The sequence below is a fragment of the Phoenix dactylifera genome, chromosome 17 (assembly GCF_051530095.1).
Source record: "Phoenix dactylifera cultivar Ajwa chromosome 17, Ajwa_hap1_PhDact_Kaust_v1.1, whole genome shotgun sequence".
Lineage (NCBI taxonomy): Eukaryota > Viridiplantae > Streptophyta > Magnoliopsida > Arecales > Arecaceae > Phoenix > Phoenix dactylifera.
The window spans coordinates 11922767-11943383 of NC_143206.1; the positions used below are offsets into that span (position 1 = coordinate 11922767).

Below are 20617 nucleotides of genomic sequence, written 5' to 3' on the forward strand. Positions count from 1 at the left end.
AACTTTTGAAACCTCCTTTTCCCTCTTCAGTCTTCACCGTCCCTCCCCCCCCTCCCCGGCCACTCCCAATCCCTAATAATCTCCAATGTCCAAGAAGAAAATCCCCACCAGAAGCGAACCCGGCGGCGATGGCAGCGCCGGCCGACGCCCTACCCACCAAACCCCTCTCCGAAGGTCTCCCCGATTCCATCCCCAGAAGAACGACGATCCAATTTCCAAGGAGCAACCCCAGCTCCAATCTTCTCCTTTCTCGCCGGATTCGAAGCAGACCCAGAAGAAATCCTCGGGATCGCTCAAGTCCCGGCAAAATCTCGGTGCCGGCACGGCCGATGCGTCCCAGAGCCGGAGACGGTCCCCGAGATTAGCCTCCAATTCGGCCGAGGTCACGAAGAAAGATGCCGATTTCTCGCAGAGCCGGAGGAGGTCTCCGAGGTTTGCCTCCAATTCGGCCGAGGTCACGAAGAAAGATGCCGATTTCTCGCAGAGCCGGAGGAGGTCTCCGAGGTTTGCCTCCAATTCGGCCGAGGTCACGAAGAAAGATGCCGATTTCTCGCAGAGCCGGAGGAGGTCTCCGAGGTTTGCCTCTGATCTGGCTGATGTTATGAAGAAAGATGGAGCTTTCGTTGTCAAACCGAGGCGGTCTGGGAGATTGATGGCTTCTCCGAAGGTTGCACCAAAGGTTGCTGTTGATTGGACGGGGGACGAGAATAGTGATCGAGAGAGGGGGAGAGGGGAGAAGAAGAGGAGAAAGAGAGTGGAGAATGTTGAAGCGGAGATGGAGACAGGAAGAAGCGAGGTGGAGGAATGTTGCGGCTTCGAGGCTTGGACGAGAGAGCAGGAGGCGGCGTTGCGGAGGGCTTACTTTTTGGCGAGGCCATCACCGCATTTCTGGAAGAAGGTGTCCAAAATGGTATTTTGCCAGGCCTTTCTTTTGCAGTTTCATTTTTGTGGCTTTCATATGATCTTCTTGATTCAAGATTCTGGACATGGTAAATTCAACTTGAATATTCTGCTGTTAGGGTTTACCCACTCAATTCCTTAGATTGAAAAAATATTGAATAGTTAAATTGGCAAATCTTTGGCTGGCTCCATATATGTTCCAATTACATGTGAATGAGTCCATCTTGTGCTCCTAGATTAACCTGCTACTAGGTATCCAGAGCAGTTGGATTTGATAGTTGGCATATAGATTTCATTTAGACTAGTTTGCAGATATGCCGGAATGGAAGTTTTGATTTCTTATGAGTTCCCTATATCTGCACCTTTGCAAGCGGCTCTGGCATGCCAGTATTCTACAAGAGTTTGTGTAAATTTCCTGCATGTACTTCTTTCAGATTCATGATCAGAAATATGTATTGTGGGTACTCGAATGCTTTGAACACGTCTTTGCGTCATACTACGGTAATACTCGACCAACACATTTATCAAATTTTTCTGTCTTTTGGATCTTTGTGGTGGTCCATGTTTTCTGATTTCCCTAAGAAATCAATCATCGTGTCGCAGTAATTGTGTTGTTTTGCTTATTTTTTTGGGTTTTTACAAGCCTAGTATCTATGGATTATGCCAACTGTAGAGAGGTCTTGTAGATAAGAGCATATTTGGAACCTGTGAGGGCAATTTTGGAAGTTGGAACACTTATCCAATTTTATCTAGTTAAAATGTTCTGCAGTTTGATTAACATAGCTGGCCTTATTGAACAATTTTTTTTTTTAAATGATGTTGAATGGTTTGAATGCATCATTTTAGAGTATAGCACACAGAAGAAGTTGGCATAAGAAAGTGCACTTTTCTCATTCAGCATACTCTGTTTTTGATAGAAAAGACGAGTTTCTGATTTCGACTCTGAATCCCCTAATGCTAGCAATGCTGATAATAGGCCAACGAGAAAGGTGGAAGGTCAACTCATGGTTGATGACAGATGTAAAGACGAGGCGTGCATTATTTGGATTTAGTTTAAATTTTCTAATTCTATAGAGTTATCTATGAGTGACACACTGCAGTTACACTTGATCATGCTGAGAAACAGTGAAGTGCCTGTTATAGCCATGTGTACTTGATGCATCACAACTTGATTTTGTTGCATTGAGAAATGGCAAGGCTCTGCTAAGGCAACTAGGTGAAAGATGTAAAGTTTCCCCCCCAAGAAAGGGATATACAACTGGGAAATTATCTTCTGTTTAGAAGCAACCATCTGTAATGGTGTCCCCATAGCAGCAACAATAAGTAAGGATTCTTTTTCATGTGACATAATAGACGGGAAAGAAGCTAGTTCTAAACTTGGAGCCTTTTGGGATTTCAATATAAACAGTATAAGAAACTTTAGTTGGGGAGATTGAATTGAAAGGAGTAAAAAGGAAAATATGAAGACTGGCAACGGCTTACGATTATAAATATGTGGGCAGGATAGAACTATTAAAGTCAATTGGGAGGAGAGAACTGTATGCTACTAGAGAGGGATATACTAATGCAAGGTATTCTGGATGGAGAAGAAATATAAGCGTGATGACTAGCAGTAAAAGCCATCTAAGAGAAATAGTAGAGGAGAGGAGAGGCATATGATGAACAAGGATTCTGAGTTAGAAACTTGGTGAGTGGTTTGTGGTGGCCTACAATCTATCAATATGCATATATCTATATGTCGAGTCTCCTTAAGAGAAAAGAAAGAACCTAATAAATGTCATAAGATATTACTAGGAAAAAAATTGATCACCCAGGATAAGTTGATAGTAATGTATCTGCATTTTAGAAGAAGAAAGAAAACTATAAAATGTTTGAAAAAATATATCAAAGAAGTTTAAAGGATACAAGTGTATCATTCCTTAAAAATGGAAAAAAAATGATGTCAGATTACATGAGAAATTGTTCTAAAAGATTGCTGGTACTGTGGAAGTCAAATAGTAGATGAATGAATAAAGAAACTTGGGTTGTGGATTGTAGAAATTCAAGTGGCAACAAAAGTGGTCTTGCTTCTAAAATGCGAGAAGTTATAATATGATAGACCTCAAGCCCTCAGCAGATATAAGAATTGTAAACTCAGAGATAATAGTGAGGTCCTTAGTCCTTACCAAAAAAGGAGAGAGACATAGTGAGGTTAGAATTGTGAACTTGGAGAAAATAATGAGGTTACTATAACTTTTGTTGGTATCTTCAGGCCAAGTATTGAAATACCATGTACCAACATTCATGCCAATCACTGCTAGAATGGTACAGTGCAAGAACCTATCTGGAAAATGGGTTTCCTGGCCAATCTACAAGCAGCGTGGACCAATGTGGACTGGCAGCATACAATAGAATGTGCCTGTATTCAAACAAAATCTTTGGCATCACTTGTTACGGGAACTGGAGTTTATTTTGTCAAAGACGTGTGTGGTGAGTATTACTTAGGCTAGGTGTCTTTGTTTCTAAAGGTAGTCATTTGCTGCATATCAAGTTGGTGTCTGAGTAGGTACTGTCTTTTAAGTTCCACAAGGGCTTTCTTGGATAGAAACGATAGCTTGCTTGCTTCTAGAAATGGTGTCATTAGATGATTGGTGTCATTCCATTTGTGGAAATTTAGTATCCGGTCAAATTATTTCCCTTCTCCTTTTTAATAAAACTAGCTATATTTTCTATATATATTTTTTTCGTAGATTTTACTATTTACAAGGTCGATTATTGAGCTTGTTCGTTCATGTCTACAATAAGATTACTATAGAAAATCACATTTAATTGAGCTTAAAATATTGTGTTATCTTTGCTTGCAATGCAGAAATGTGGTGGTGTGGTTGACTAACATCTTCTTCCTTCAACTCATGCACTTTTTACAATTCAAATGCCAATATAACTTCTGTGCACATGGGTAGTCATATATTTTATTAATCATATTAATCATATTATTCTGTGTATAAAGTAAAGCCTGCCAAAGCAAATATCCAAGTAGAAATTGCAATCTTCCTGAGACCATGTTGGCAACTTGAAATCTCTATCATTTCATTGATTTGAGCCAGCTGAAATTATTTTAGTTTTTCTTGCACATGCATGATAAGTGTTTTAACATATTTCTTCTGAATCAAGTCCCAAGATGTCGGCATCGCCATAAAGTTATTCAAGTTGTACGATAACATCTGATGTTGTAAATTTTTGTAGGTGCCAGGAAAGACTGCACAGGAATGCTTCAACAGAATCCATGCTGACCTCGGAACCCCAACTCAACCTCAACCTCGTTCAAGGGCAAATAAATTGAATTTTTCTCCTGTAGGCAGTTTTACTTCGTCAGGAAGTAAAATGAAAGAACTTATGGTGACAAAAATGAGAAGAGTTAGAAGTAGTAAACAGAAGAGTCTTATTGCACGGAAGACAGCAAGGCATTTGCTAAGGAAGCACTGCCTCACTGATCGAAGCCAGGAAGCAGATCATTTCTCAAATTTTGAAACTTCACCAAATTCTGAGATTATGTCACCTGAAACAACTGATTGCATAACCAATCCCTCCATTTTTCTCCAAAATTGCAATGAGAGATCTTCATCATCTCATAAAAGAATGCTCTCAAGATTCAGGACCAGCCAGGCTGATCCAAGTCCTGAAGTTCTGAAGCAGATAAAGAACATAGCTCTGCATGAGAAGTACATTGATCACCTTCACTGTAGAGATGCAAGGAGAAGAACGTGCACCAAGACTGCAATCCCTGTTGCCGATAGGTGTAAGAAGACCACCAGTAAGTTGGAAATTGGAGCTCTCAAAGCTGCAAGGACTGCTCTCATCTCTGAGGCAAGAGATTATATCAGCCATTTTCAACAAATGCAGGCTAATTTCTTGGAAAACCATGAAAGTTTTGACACTGATGACGAAAATGCTGACGCTGATGATTATGTTGATGATGATGATGATGATGATGATGATAAACGAATATAATGAGCAAGCAGCCATGACAATGTCACCTCCAAAGTGAAAATTTCTTTGATTGCCTTTGTTGATGAGAGAGAAGTTATACTCATTTTCCATTAATGGAATAGGCCACAGCGGTCTGTTATACCTGCTACTATCAAAAACCTGTTGAGACGGTTGTATGCCTTTGTAATTTTTAGAAGATAAATGCAATTGCTTCCATGTCTATTTGATTAACCAACAAAAAAAAGAGTAAATTCTCTTTGAAGTATCCTGTGTACTGGTGATAACCATCATAAGTATGAATTGTGAATAGTCTAAAGCACTTGAATAATCAATATTATCTCAAAGAATCTCCTTTTTTTTTTAATCAACCATAATGCAGAGTCTGTGATTAGATTCAAATCCATTCAAATCTAATCACAAGCACCACAATTGGCTCGTGGTTATCTTTATAAACCCATGCTGTAGTGTCCTCTTCCATATAGGCTATGGGCCGAGTTTGCTTTGACACCATTTGTAACAATACAGGATTTCACTCAAAAGTACTAGTCAGAAGACATTTTTTTTGAGCTTCTTAGTCATGTATAAGGACCCAAAATCTTTTGGGCCAATAACCGATGTGGGACTAAATACACGCCTGCAGGATCCTCATAGTATTTGTTCGCATGTTCTTCAGGCACTTTCTAAGGTCATCCTTACGCTCTTTGATAATGCGATGGCATCCTTACGCCCAATCAATAGGTCCACATGTTTGAGTTAGGTTGAGTTTTGGTTCTAAGATCTTAGTGACAATCTTAGCTGAGCCACTTGAGTTGACCATTATATTTAGACAAGCTTCTAGCACATGCATTTGGCTGGATAGACTTTGCAGTTGACCTAACACTAGTAAATATAGAAGCATCAAGCCTAGATAAAAATATATATGGTAGCATTCAGCCTAGATAATATATATATAAATATACATACATACATACATTTCACTCTCACACGATATTATGCCCTCTATCGGTACGGCACGGTACGACACGGTTGGTACCAACTTGTGCCGCCGAAAAACCGGTACGGTGCCTGGTATTGGTTCCTCCGACCTTAGCTGTCGATATTCTCTCTAAATATTTTGACCCATGACAAAGAACTGTGTTGTACTATGTTAATAATTGATGATACCAGTTAACTTACACATGTCACTTAAATTAACTTACCTCTTCTAGATATAGGGCCGCGATTTTTGGATCATGCTCCATCGTGTAAACATATTATGTAGAGCGGCCAGATGTTCGTCATCCATATTGATTTCAGCTACAGTGTACTGAAATCGAGGGTTCAGGTAGTACGCTGCAGATAGAGTTCATTATTGTCTTAGTAAAATTGTGCAAGTACAGGAGCAAAAAATGATCGAGTTACTTCAAAAATAATTGTACATTATCTATAGAGAGCACTTTTTTCATATTTATAATATTTTAATGTATTAATGTTTAAGTAAAACATTAATATTTAGTTATAAAGTACTTAGAAAAATAATTTTTATTTAGACAAATATAGAACTCTTATAAGGGTGCTACATATAATTTTAAGTCTATGGGCATGTGTTCATCACCATTTATTTTGAAATTTATTTGAATTTGAACTTAGGCTTGGGTGGCCATAACCATACCTAAATTTAAACAAATTGCCATCAAAATAAGATAGCAAATAACATGCATACCTCCAAACATGCTATTATTTTTAATTTTTTTGAACATTATTATATTTATTATGATTTCTTAAACTGAATATATTTTTTTAATTAAAAAATTACACTATCAATGAAAAACCATGATTTCTTTTTCAATGCATACATTAGTCTTTAGATCTACAGCATATCATGAAGTTATGCCAAAATACAAATTTTAAGTATGGTTTCTTCTGATTTTACTAATTTTCACCCTATTTTAGGCATAAAAATATAAAAAAAAGAAGAATGGAGAAAAGGGAGGAGATTATACTTGATTGGCTTGGTGTTGGGCTAAAAACCAGAAAAATCAGTCTCCTTCCCGGATTTTTCATCACAAAACCTAACCTTCTTTGAAAAAATTTTGAAGAAAAGAGAGAGGAATGGTATAGGCTGCCTTCTCCTCTCTTTTTGGTTAGGGGATGTCCCTTTCTGATGCGAATTGGGTCGTACCTGGTAGAACTAGGCAGTTTTACTCGATTTGGAGCAATTCAGGACGATTCGCACCGAATCCAAACCATTTAGCCAAATTTAGTTCGATTTGGCATATATTGCTCTATATATGCATATATACATATATTTGTACATAAGTATGTATCTATCTACAATATGTATGATATTTTGACTTCAAGAAATTTGAGTAATGAAGTGCTCAACCAATATGAGTGACAGTTTTCTTCATCACATCTTCAAGCAGTTTGAACATTGAAAATATGATAAAGTTTGACTGCATATATCAATCAAATATGATGTTCATTTTGGCTTTATTTATACAATATATAGCTTTTTAATTTTAGATTGTGGCAGCTTGTAGATATTTTTGTATTGTTTGGGACCTCTTTTTAAGGACTTTATCATCATTATTTTAATATTGAATTTAAACATTTTCTTTCAATTTAGACTAATTTTGTCTAAACTTTCAGGTTAAACGAACACATACTTATGTAAATGTGTACATATCTAGACATATTTATATCCAATATGCATATTCATGGCATGATATTTAGGCATGAGAGAAGAAAGGAAAATGACTAATCCTTTATTTTTTTTTATTGTGAGGGCCCGGTTCATTGACCGGCCCGCACACAGTTGGGCCGGTGGGCCGGCCCATTAGCCGTTGAGGCTAACTTTCCCGGGGCTATAAAAGCCCTCAACATCCTTAAAAACAGGTTTTCTAAACCCACGTCGTTGCCGCCGGAGAGGGTCGTCGCAGTTCATCCCCGGAACCAGGTAAGCCCCCCGACCACCTCGTTTTCCCTTTCCTGCAGTTCCTCCTCCCGATCCACTCGGGAGGATAGATTAATTAAAAAGAAAAGAGAAGAAACGAAAAGAAGAAGAAGAAGAGGAAGGGAAGGGGAAGGGCTTACCTGGGGTCTTTCGACCGCGGATCCGTCGCGGGGAGCGGTCGCACGCTCGGCCGCAGCCGTCCCGAGGGCGTTTCTGGCTGGTCGCGGGCGTCGTCGGCCTCGGCCGGTCTCCTCCCGAGCTATCCAACAGGGAGATCTTCCCCCTTGCTTCGCGGGAAAAGAGGGAGATCTGATGAATCGTGAAAAGAAAAAAAGAAGAAGAAAAGAAGAACAAAAAGAAGAAAAGAAGGAGGAGGGAAGGGGCCACTTACCGGTGGATCCATGGCCGTAGCGCCGCCGATCCTCGGTCGGAGGCCCTTCCTTCGCTCCCCACGGTGGGGTGGGCTCCCGTTGGTCCTCTCCCGAGCTCGCCCTCCTCCCTTCGCGGGAGAAGAAAGGAGAAGAAGTCGGGAGAAGAGAAGAGGAGAAGAAAAGAAAGAAGAAAGAACGGGAGAAGCTTCGGGAAGAAACAGGAAGAAGAGAAGAAATAATAATAAAATAATAAATAAATAAATAAAATAAAATAAAATAAATAGAAAAGTAGAGATTAGCAAATAATTGATTTTATATGATATTGATAGGTATTTTGACGAACAGAGGTTAGTAACCCTAGCACTGATCTTAAAGTTTTACCTTGGATACCATCGGAATATTATCAATGTACCTAGTCATCTTCCTTTCTCAATAAATTTGAACAAGCAATAAATAATTTTTTTCCTTAGTTAATTGTCTCATAATTTGTGATTGCAACCGTGATATTTTTGATCTGTTCTGTTAAATATACAATGCTCATTTTGATTGCCAAGTTGCAGTCATCTCTTTGTGATATATCTTGACTCCCTTTTGCAGATCATAGTAGTTGTTTTATTTTGCCAACATCATAAGGCATCAATGGCTGCATCAGAGGACAACAGCTCTCTGTTTCCAATCTTCATCTTAACAATAATGGCACTGCCTCTAGTGCCTTACACAATTCTTAGGTTATTCCGTGCTGCTTCTAAAAAAACAAAGGCCATTCATTGCCAGTGCTCTGTATGTTCACATTCGGGGAAGTATCATAAATCAATTTTCAAACGGGTAAATATTACATTTATGGTTTCTTCTAGTTTATACCTGGAGGTTGTCACATTTGGTTTAGTGTAATGTATACCTTTTGATTTACTTGCAGATCTCAAACTTCTCAACTGGTAGCAATCTGACACTTTTGCTGCTCTGGGTCATCATGGGAATTCTTGTTTATTACATTAAACATATAAGCCGTGAGGTATTGCAAGTACCATAACTTTTATTAATGTTACTTGACTCTTTATGGGATTGCATAGTTGTTAAAAACAAGGTTTTCTGTACCAACCTGCATGCTACTGGGCTCAGCATGTCCCCATGTAGACACATCGTACAACTGCATCCCAGCTCCAGCAATGGACCTTGCATCAACATGGGACCTTTGTCACGATCATCAATGGTAGCCCCAGGCCCCAAGTCAAACTGCAGCCCTGCTCAGCAGACCACCTCTAGCAGCATCATCACTCATCTCACCCCTGCTCGCCACATTACCACTCTGCTCCACCTTTTCCCATCACCTCACCCTTTTCCAACCGCTACCTTTTCTGTATATTTTCTGGTGCTTCTCACTCTATGGACAGTTGCTGAGCTTTTGCTTGTTTTTCTTTTTCCTTTTTTGTTTAGCTTTAGGTGTTGCTGGGAATTGAGTATAGCCTTCTCTAGGAGGTGTGGCTTGTGTTTTTGTGTTCATGATGTTGTAGGTGTTTAGCTATCTATTTTTTTCCACCTCAATGTCTCGGGTGGTGCTTGTTGCTCAAACTACTACTACTAGATTTTTTAACAACGATAAATCTTCATAAGTATTTAACCTTTGCTTTGTATAAATTTAGCCTCACCAGTTCAACTCTTTTTTCGCATCATCATCTAAAATTTTCATCTTGTTCTCGTGTCTTTCTGTTCTTATTTTTGGTCCTTCAACACAATCTACCCGCCCTTGGCATAACCGTCCTTGGACCTTAATTTCTTATGCTCAAAAGTTTCATCCGGTTCTCCATTTTACTATTTGTAATATTTGTTAACTTTGGGACTTATTCTGATATACCAATTTCCAATCTTATCCTTGTGGTTTAAACCATATCCACCTTATTATATCTTTTAGAGAATATCTATTACATTTTCTATGCTCTCAAGGGCATGCTGAGATTACTAACACTTCAAAGGAACCTTAGCCTACTCTCCTTAATTTAGTGAAACATGCCTTTGTCAAACCTTTTGTTGTATATGTATTGGACATGGACTGTTGTGATCTCAATTTATGTTAGATGATTAATGCACCTTGACTTTTGGTTGTCGAACTTCTCTTGTTTCTCTCTTAAACAAGGAGAGAAAAAAAAGAGCTAAACCAAGGTGGTTGCATCCAAAAATAATACATATTCACGAAAATTCCTTTAAAGGTGGGAAACAGTGAAAGTCTAGTGAAAAATATCTAGCTAATTATATTTATATGATAGTAGATATGTCTTTGGTTGTCCCTCTATTCTTTATGTGATAGATCCAAACTAACAGCATGAAGGCAGAGCCAACTTATGTTAACAAATTGTTGATAAATCACTGAAGGCATCTTAACCATATGGTATATTAATGTTTCTATAAGCGGTATCATCATGCTATGATTTCGCTTTGATTGTTTGTGCTTGGCATATCTGCTGTTCTTCAGACTCAACCATTTGAGCCATTTGACATTCTTGGATTGGAGCCGGGAGCTTCAGACTCAGAAATAAAGAAGGCATATCGAAGACTCTCAATTCTGTACCATCCGGATAAAAATCCTGATCCAGGTTGAAAGTCTTCCATATGTTAGACCATCCTTCATATCATTATTTAAGCAATTCTGAATGTTTCTCCTTGTTCTGACTTTGATCACATGCTGATGTTCCAGAGGCACATAAGTACTTTGTGGAGTTTATATCCAAGGCATACCAGGCTTTGACTGATCCTATTTCTCGTGAAAATTTTGAAAAATATGGCCACCCTGATGGCAGACAGGTAAAACTCCCCCACTTGCGAGTTTGCTTGTTCACAAGTGGGTATTTTTCTGATTGAAGGCTTAAGTTTCTATAAATTGGTTCTATTTTCAGCATTTGCTTTTGAGCTAAAGGTACATCATTATATTACTGTGTTTAGGGATTTCAAATGGGAATTGCTTTACCTCAGTTCTTACTGAATTTTGATGGAGCATCTGGTGGAGTACTTTTGCTTGGGATTGTTGGAATTTGCATACTTTTGCCTTTGTTGATAGCAGTTATCTACCTCTCAAGGTCATCAAAATATACTGGAAATTATGTCATGCATCAAACTTTGTCTGCATACTACTATTTCATGAAACCTTCTTTAGCTCCAAGGTATGCAGCACCACTTGATGTTTTCCCTAATATATTTAATGATTTAATAAGTATTGTACTCTTTGTTTGAATTTAATTATTATAAGTTGCCAATAATAATAGCTGCATAAGTTTATCAGCTCATGTTCTTCTGTGTTGGTGACTAACTGTTGCTGACTGGGCATCGCCGCCTTAAAGCATTTGAGTATCAAGAGTTCGAACATCTGGAAGATCTCATTAGGGAATTTGCCAATGTATATACCTTAGCAAATGATGCACTCCCAAGTAGCAGGAGCATAAGTCACAGATTAAGCGCAATAGATCTGTATAAACATTAAAATTGTTATCAATTCATGTGCAAACTCATATATTTGAATGAAATTTACAGAAGGCACAGTAAACAAATTATGTGTATGCATTACCATATGCTACTTTAATTATCTCTCACACTACTTGGCACTTGCTAGTTCTGCACTCAGACTCAAGGTTGGTCATTTGCCAAGAGTCTGCCTTTAAAGATGCTAAACTATGGTATATGGCTTGTGCAATGCGTCTGCTAATGAGAGGATGGGAACAGCAGAGCTTTTGTACTTTATGCCCACAACTATGTGGATGATTCAGTAAGGTGTGACTGAGATGATACTTGAAGAAGGCGGGAGGACAATTGGCTTATGCTGCAGGAAGCAGTTCACCTTATTGGACACAGTTATCAGCGATATGTACATCCTAGACAGTGAAGTAGGATCAATTGCGATGCATTGGATGCTGGGGGCAGGTGGGGTGCATTAGTACTAGCATACTTGGTCTGGAGAGGTCAACCACATTTTATGCTGTGAAACACTAGTGAGACAATTGACTTGAGAAAACCAACAAATTCTAGGCATGCTTTATGTGTTAAACATGTGCAATAAGAATGGCGTCTACAATAAACCAAGATGGACAGGCCAGACTCAAAGAAAGTTATGATGGCAAAGTTGTGAGACTAGCAAGAACATGTGGATCTCACTATTTTGTAGAGGATTGCAGGAACTACAAAAGCTAAAATGAACATAAAAAAACTTAATGTGCCCAAAGTAACTAGATCATATTGAACCTTAATATGGCAAAAAAATGACATTGCACACTAAGCCACAAGTCCCAAGCTGTTCTTACATGGAGTAGAAACCAAGAAGTTGCCCATTCTTATGGAAGGACCAAAACCAAAGGAGGCAAATATTGAGGACTTGATGGGACAAAAATATGGAAATGGAGTGTCAAACCCTCTATTCAGGGCAAAGGAGGTTTTGGTTGTGATGAATCATAAGAAGGCTTCGTCCACTAAGAGAGGAACCAAAAATGAAGTATGACAATTAGCAAGTATCATTAAAATACCAAAAAAAATATTACACTGGTACCTAACAGATTGTAATCATGAAAAAGCATAGTTAAAGCCTCATAAAGGATCATATTGAGGAAAAACCTAAGAAGGATGTTGTAATCTTACATAAAAGAGGTGGGTGATCAGATAGAATTGAACTGATTTGGTGTCTCTGGTAGTTCATTGGTAGTGGTAGGCGAAAGAACGCACCAAAACTTGATTGTAACAAATAAGGGCTTCTTGTAGGGGAGGAAGGGGTCAAAAATTACCCAAATGAATCAAACTGCTAGCTCCAGGTAAAAAATATAATTTTGAATGTGTTGTAGGAGGCCAAAAAAAATGGCAATCTAACATGATCATTCAATCTTTTAGAACTCACAAAGATATGAACAGGAAACTGGAACTTTTTTTCTTAAAGGCTATTATAACAAGGATTATATGTTATTCTGCATAAAAATCATACTCATATTTATTATTAATTCATTATAGTTGTTCTTGAACTTTTATTCTTTATTTCCATGTAAGATTGCCATGTTTCTCAATTTTTTCTCTATGGATTTTTCATAAACTTGTCTTGGTGCAATGTTAAGGTTGCTCCTTTGTGACCTGAAACTCACGGGTTCGAAACCCAAAAATAGCCCCTCCGGATTGGGGGTAAGGTTACATGCATTCGACCCTCCCCGGACCCTGCAATGGCGAGAATCTCATGCATTTGGCCACCCCCTTTCAGAAACTTAATGTTCCAACTTTTTTTTCCAAAAGATTATGCTTCTTAGACAAACACATATTTATCTTTTATATGTATATCTAATCATGATAGATGCATATATAATCTCCCTGGAGAAAAGAATGTGTCTATAAATTGATAGGGAGCTGCACCTACTTCCCCTAAGTTCATAAATTGGCTACATTCTAAATGATATGTTATACTTGATAACTTTAATGGACGTTGGTACATGTGCCAAATGTAAAGATTGATAATGGGTACATGATTTGATGGTCTGGAATGTTAAAGAGTGCCATGAGTTGTTACATGTGTCGAAGCAGGGTTCAAAGTTTCTAGCTTAGACCTGCCAACCTGCCCAAACCTGCCCAAACCTACTCAAACCTACCCAAAATGAATAGGCTTGGTGAGGCTTCTTTATAATTTGATTAGATTTGGGTTAGCCAAGATCAACCAATTATAAATGGGTTGGGTATGGGTTTGACCGTCTAACCTAATGGGTCCTCATGGATTAAGCAAACTCTTAAAATCCATTCATGGACCTTTATAGTAGTCGAAATTGTGGGATGGGCCATGGCCTACTCTACGTCTGATTTGGTTGATCGGGAAGGCTTTGCAATTATTTTGAGAGAAAGAATTGGGCAGACCCTGATCCAATTTATTATAGAGTAGAAAATCTACAGTTAGCCAGAGTTAACTGAAGCAAACAAGGTGCAAACAAGAAAAGAGGGCAGGGTAAGAGAGGTGAAATAGGGCACCAAGAGACATTAGACTGGGTGAAAGGTTACAGGTCCGACTTAAAGATGTCTAGAACAGGTTTAAGTAGTGCTTGACCCTTCTTAGGGCTAGCAGCCGTTCAATTGAAAACAAGAAAAAACAGAACTCTTCCCAACCTTCTCCATTGTTCTAGCATGATTTCTGAATATTTTTTTTCTTTTCTTTCAATCCAAATACTCCAGCAAAGTACTGAGGCAATGACATCCACCCCAGATTGGGAATTGGTTCTAACATTGCACAGTCTCACTCCCTCCATGTTTTGCCTTCAGATTTTGGCAGATCTTCAATGCTAAGTTTATCCACAAAATACTTACAAATATTCAAGAGGAAACATTGCTCAAGGACAAGTGATCTGCAATCTCTTCACTCCTTCCACACAAAACACAAAACTGGGGAAATTCTACAAAATTAATGGTTAGGAGATGAATAAAATATGATGAAGAAAAGTTAAAGGGGTAGCATATTGAGGATTTATTACACTTTCTTCTCCACTTCAGCTTCTCACTTTATTTGGATGCTCCACCCTAGATCCCCAAATTTTAGCCCTATAATTGATAAGTAAAGCACTAATTGGATTGGCAGGTTGGCTATGGGTCCATACTCCATACAAAATAAATGTATTGAGCATGATTTATTCTTTCCAGTCCAACTATAAATGGGTCTGATATCGGTTAAGAATTTTTTGACCTGAACCAAATTTTACCCAACCCAATACCCAATCCATTGCCACGTCTATTTTCAAGTATCTAGAACCTCGGCAAGCTCAAATTTTGAACATCTAGATAATACGTCTGTGTTCTTACCTAGTATCTATGCTTCTTACTACATTCTTAAATGAGAGAAATTTTATAGTGAAATAACAGAAATCATATGAAAGAGAAAATGACTAGTATTTGTTTTATAACCCTGGTGACATGATCATCCAGCTCTTCGACTAGTAAGATAATTTTTGTGAAAAAAATAGTTATAGAAAGAATGTAGTTGATAAATAAAGCATGAGATCTCTTCTCACATGAATTTGTTGGAGAGATTGGTGATTGTTAGACTTATCACCATTTTGCTCTTTGGCTTCTGCAAATGGATGTGAATGCCTTAGAAGGTAGCTAACAAAGGATTACCTGTGAACATGCTACTTAGGATTTTCAACTCCAATTTAATGTTATCTTAAGTTTGTCTTTGTTGACAAAAAGTTGGTTTCTTATCTAACTTGGTGGGGCTTGTTGGCAACACTGCATTTATCTCATCTCTCTTTATCATTTGCTTTTCTTACAATAAGGTCTTAGAAACTGCTTTCTTTTTAGCACAAGGCCCGTGCACCTGTTCATTTTCGGTAGTTATAATTCCATCAAAGAATCGATATAATAAGATGTTGACAATACCTGTTTCATGGAAAGGTGATGTGATGAGGGACTCTCAGATTAATTAGCTAAAGCTGGGGCACAGATATATTGTAACTTGAGACCATCCAGTTATTTTCTGAATATTAACATCTCTGCATAACATCATCCCTTATTAATTCTATAAGGTGTTTTATAATTCTTTTCCTTCTGTATCTGATGAAATAAATAATGATACAGCAAGGTCGTGGATGTCTTCATCAAGGCTGCAGAATTTATGGAAATACCAGTTCGTAGAAGTGATGATGAGCCCCTTCAGAAACTGTTTGTGGCGGTCAGAAGTGAATTGAATTTGGACCTAAAAAACATCAAAACCGAGCAAGCAAAGTTTTGGAAGCAGCATCCATCATTAGTTAAGGTAGTATTATGTATCCATATTCAGCAATTCATCTTATTGTGTGCTGAAGATGCTGTAATGGTGTACAACTGTCTGACCATTCTTCAGCCCTTATGATATGACCACATTAGCTTCATTTACAGCCCACAAGGGCATAGCAAATTCCAACAACTATTTATACTTCAGAATTTAGATAGTTGCCAATGAGGCCCATCCTACACAGTCCAAAAGGAGTAAGAACATAGAAGTCAAACTCTTAGATCTCCTTGCATCATTGGCCTCACCAAGATTAATGATAATTCTTGTCTTTATTTTGTACTTGATGTTATCCTTCAAATTCTGTAGTCATTTTTTTTGTTGATTTCAGATGGAATTGCTGATTCAAGCCCAATTAACCCGTGAATCAGCTTTTTTATCTTCGTCTCTACAAAGTGATTTTAGACGTATGCTAGAACTTGCACCTCGTCTTCTTGAAGAACTAGTGAAGGTGATTATAAATCCTTTCTTTAACTCCTTACTTCTTATTTGTATATATTCTTCCATAATTAAATTTACCAGCTTCTTCTGTTCAACATAGCTATAAAAGTTGTGATTATAACATCTGCATTCATCATCCAAAGATTCGAAACAAAGTCCTTGACTGATATTATGGTTTTCTGTGTTCTGAATTTTGAGGACTGAAGTGTGATGTTTCAAATGGCATGACTAACCTTCCAGTTTCTTTCATAGCCCACAGCGATTCTTTGGAGGATTATTAAGGATTATTAAGTTGTCTAGTCTTTGACCACAACTTGGTGGAAAGTTTGTGTATTTTTTTTTCATATTATTTACTTTTATAGAATTTCAGTTTAATCTTGATATGACACAGCCTCCTGCCCTTCTTATATAGTGATAGCTAGTTGCAGTAGTGGAATATATGAAAGAAGGGTGCATATAATTTTTGTAAGCGTGTAGCTCATATGTTATATCTTTAGTTATGGATGGAAAAATAGATAGACAAGTGAAATAGAGTAAGATGCTAAGTTCAAGCAGAAGAAGAGGTAAGCAGATAAATGTGTAACCCACCAAAAAAATAATTATCTTAAAAGTTCCAATATCGTTCATACATTACTTATGCAATATCTAATTTATCATTAATAAAATCATAGCAATCCTGATATTTCACTTCAAATCCTAAAAAAAGATGCTTTATGGCTGCCTTTCTAATACTTGATTCTAGCTTAGCTTCTAGTCATGGACTGTCATACCACCCCGTACCGTACCAGGTGGGAATTGGTATAAAACTAAGTTTGGGTCAGCACAAACCTTGTACTAAGGTATGCCGAGACGTATGGAGGCGTGTACCGACTTGTACTGAGGCATACAGAGATAAAAGGTGAAAAAAAAGGTTAGAGGGCTGTTTCAATACGAGGTGTGTACCGTACTAAATCGGTAATATATCAGTAAGTACCTAGATTGCGGACCATGCTTCTAATTACTTTGAAGCATATTGAACCAAAAACTTCTATAGAACTAGACTTTGTTCAGTAGATGAGACATCAAATATAGTGACTTAAAGTCTTTAACTGGAATCTTTTTACTGCCTTTGATGCATGAACGCTAACATGTGATCCAAATCACATGTAGAGGAGGCAGGCGGCGGGTGGGTGGGCAGGGGTGGGGGGGGAGAGGACAAACTGCACTATACATAATTTGATTAGAATGTTTCATCTCCTATTGTTCTATATGATTGGAAGATTTCTTCTCTTGTTGGTAACTGCTAAATAATTAGTACTATTTTAAGCACATGCAATGCATGTGACCGAGCATGGATAACATTCAAAAGGTGACCATTTATGTGTGAAGAACCAATTCATAAAATACTTTAACTACAACCCCTTTATTCTATTAGGAATACAATGATTTTAAGCTGATACATAAAATCACAAATTAAGATATAGGTGCAAATGTTTCTCCAGGCAGTTTGCGAACTTTTTTCATTGCAGTATACAGCATTAGAAAGTTAATAGACTCAGACTTTGAGTTGATTTGACCTAGTATGTAGTTTGAACTTGATAGAACAACCTTAATTGACATTCTCAATAACTAATAAAGAATGCTTTTCTTGGTAACAAGAAACTTGACGTGTTCTAAGGATTGCCGCAACCTTTGTCAGGATTTTTCAAGAAAGCTAAACAATTATTTCTTTTGTGCTTAACCTCTGCTTTTTTCCTTTTTAATTTTCATACACACCTAGATGATCTTCCAGACATGGTTAAAGATTGATTTTAGAGGCAAACAAGAAAAATTCACTTTTTGAAGCTTTATTCAGTAGCAAAGAGCCCACATATTCCTAATAGTTGAACAACTCCCAAATTCATCTATAACTACATAAATTCTTACTGCCTGTAGCAACCAAAGAATGAAGTTCTTTATGACAAAACTTTAGTGCTTTAAAAATAGGATTCTCTCAAGAACACCAAAGTTACGAAGGATTTTGAGTTATTGATTTAACAATAAATTTATCTAAGTTTAATGACTTGTAATTTAGAAATACATTACATAATATATGCTCTCTTACATATATTTTTGCATTATCTAAACTCCTGAACAGTATCAGGATAATCTTCGAAAAGTTCCTTGAGATAAATAGGTTATTTGCCAGATAAACCTGAATTATTGAAAATAGTTGTAAGATGTTTAAGTCATTGAAAAAAAAATTAAGCAAAAAGTGATGTAAATATTATTAAATGTGTTTATAAAATAGGTTAATGATGTTGTATACTTTGATCCTCACAAATATTGATGCATATAGTGAGAATTGTTCACAACCTTTTCCTAGGCAAAACCTCAACATGGTCATGGTTGATATATTACATATAAGAATCTTATAGAACTACACTTATTAAATGTCCTATTAGGATATAATTATGATATCTTTATCTTTCAATGTATAAAAATTCCTATTAAAATATAACTATGATATACTTATCTTTCAATGTATGAGAATTATCTCAATTAAGGATAGATTACTAATAACATTTAATAAGATTCAAAAGTTGCAAGCAACCATACATGCAGGACATATCTGGATGTCAACTCTTGATGAGTATGCACTTGATAAGTATATTCTTCTCAAGTCTTGACCAATAAGATTGTTTCTCCGTAGATCATGTGATCCTAAAGGTCTAATAAATTGATAATTGTTCTAATTCTGAATTTTTATAGTATTTGGCAAAATGGCCCAAAAGGCATACCTGCATGCGAGTAAAAAATAATTAATGATATATAGCATTTTTAGGACATTAATTTTATTTTAATGAAGGATATTGAACCCTTCTGTTTAGTTATGAATTGGCAGAAGTTGATAAAAAAGGTTAAGTGTAATGAAATCAAGATATTTATGAAACATTGTCACACCTAATGACCTAAATAACCATAAATCCATTATATGATTGTCTTGCAAGTTAAAAAGAAAATGTTCTTTAAAGAATGTAGTGCACAAATAGTACGTGGACTACCCATGCAAAATTCTTTTTTTTATATTTTAAAACTAAAACAAATAAGTTTTTTTACTAACTGATCTAAACCCTTAATTCATGATGATATGACAATTTGACTTGTCAAACCTATTGATATAAGAAAATTGATGCCTTCATTCCATTCCCTATCTCCAACTCCGCACAAGGCCAACATATCTATCTTTGACGAGCAAAGACAGTTGGGTTTTGGCATGCAAAAATTAAAATTAAAATTAAAATTTTAAAATCATACATGAGTGTCTAAGTCGCAGAGCATTCTAAAGGAACCAAGGCACCAAATATGTGCAATTTAGGAATTAAATAAACAAATTAAAACTGCAAAACAATTTTCTCCTTCTGAAAAAGGAAAAAAAAACAGCTAAGAAGAGAATGAAAAAGTGGGGAGTGCATGAATGTAGGTTCCGTCCTTCCCTTTTCATTATTGTCCATTGTTCATTAGCTCAGATGCCTGACCAAAGAAATAATGAACACCAATAAGAATTCTTAGATATTGCGGAAAGGGATGGTAGAATCTATCATGCTCTCTCCTTTCCTCCTTTTCTTATTTCAAAGATAACATTCTAACTTCAAATTTCGCTCCATATTTGTACTCTTACTCCTCGTATCTGAAATTTGAACATGGCTCAGTACAGTTTTATTAAGAAATTTACCAACTTAATACAGCAACAAATCCTAAACATATGAATTGTATCATCATTTGACAAAGCTATCAAGAGACCCTCACATTAAAAAGTCTCCCACCAAATCTGGAGTGAAAAAATAGGGCATAATGTAAGAATCACTAATTTCCTATTGCGGAATGCTATGGGGCAATCATTTTTTGTGCATAAAGTTACTAAACCAGCATTTGATGAGACTCTTAAGAATTTTTGGTGTGCACTAACTGAAGTGGTCCAGTCCATATTAAGTTTCTATTTGATAATTGGTGTTTGAGCAATGCCAAGACTATAAATGTTGCATCATGTCCTATCATCTGTTGCAATACATGAATGGCCAATTATTTGAAGATGAACCTCATCTGTTTCAAGTTTCAACACAAACTGCAAGAGAATTAAATGCAGTGTTCATGGGCTAAGCAGTAATGGAGCTTATTTAAAGGCCTAAGCGTACAGCTCAATTTATATTAGGTTGTATGTAATGCTAGCAGAGGGTTAATAGAGCCTAACATTTTAATTCTGAAATCCTACCTTCTTAGTCC

General features: G+C 37.0%; 2 protein-coding genes and 1 long non-coding RNA gene across 3 annotated transcripts in view; 2 read left to right on the forward strand and 1 right to left on the reverse strand.

Annotated features, from left to right (window-relative positions):
• On the forward strand, window positions 1-4890 carry LOC103711723 (uncharacterized). Its single transcript, XM_008797981.6, has 2 exons — window positions 1-910; window positions 4126-4890. Exons 1-2 carry the CDS (start codon window positions 86-88, stop codon window positions 4888-4890), a joined length of 1590 nt encoding a protein of 529 aa, XP_008796203.3. The 5' UTR covers window positions 1-85.
• LOC103711725 (uncharacterized) lies at window positions 3228-8424 on the reverse strand. The gene is made up of 4 exons (XR_015974394.2): window positions 8196-8424; window positions 7945-8091; window positions 7762-7839; window positions 3228-6201 (listed from the first exon to the last, which is right to left on the reverse strand). It is a non-coding gene; the product is annotated as an uncharacterized LOC103711725 (long non-coding RNA).
• The window catches only part of LOC103711724 (dnaJ protein ERDJ2-like), a 22553-nt gene continuing 9656 nt past the window's right edge, over window positions 7721-20617 (forward strand). The window contains exons 1-8 of the mRNA XM_008797983.6: window positions 7721-7807; window positions 8773-9000; window positions 9092-9187; window positions 10643-10763; window positions 10865-10971; window positions 11110-11327; window positions 15742-15919; window positions 16266-16385. Of these exons, the coding sequence (XP_008796205.1) occupies window positions 8815-9000; window positions 9092-9187; window positions 10643-10763; window positions 10865-10971; window positions 11110-11327; window positions 15742-15919; window positions 16266-16385 (1026 nt within the window). The 5' untranslated portion in view covers window positions 7721-7807; window positions 8773-8814. The remainder of the gene's footprint in view (window positions 7808-8772; window positions 9001-9091; window positions 9188-10642; window positions 10764-10864; window positions 10972-11109; window positions 11328-15741; window positions 15920-16265; window positions 16386-20617) is intronic.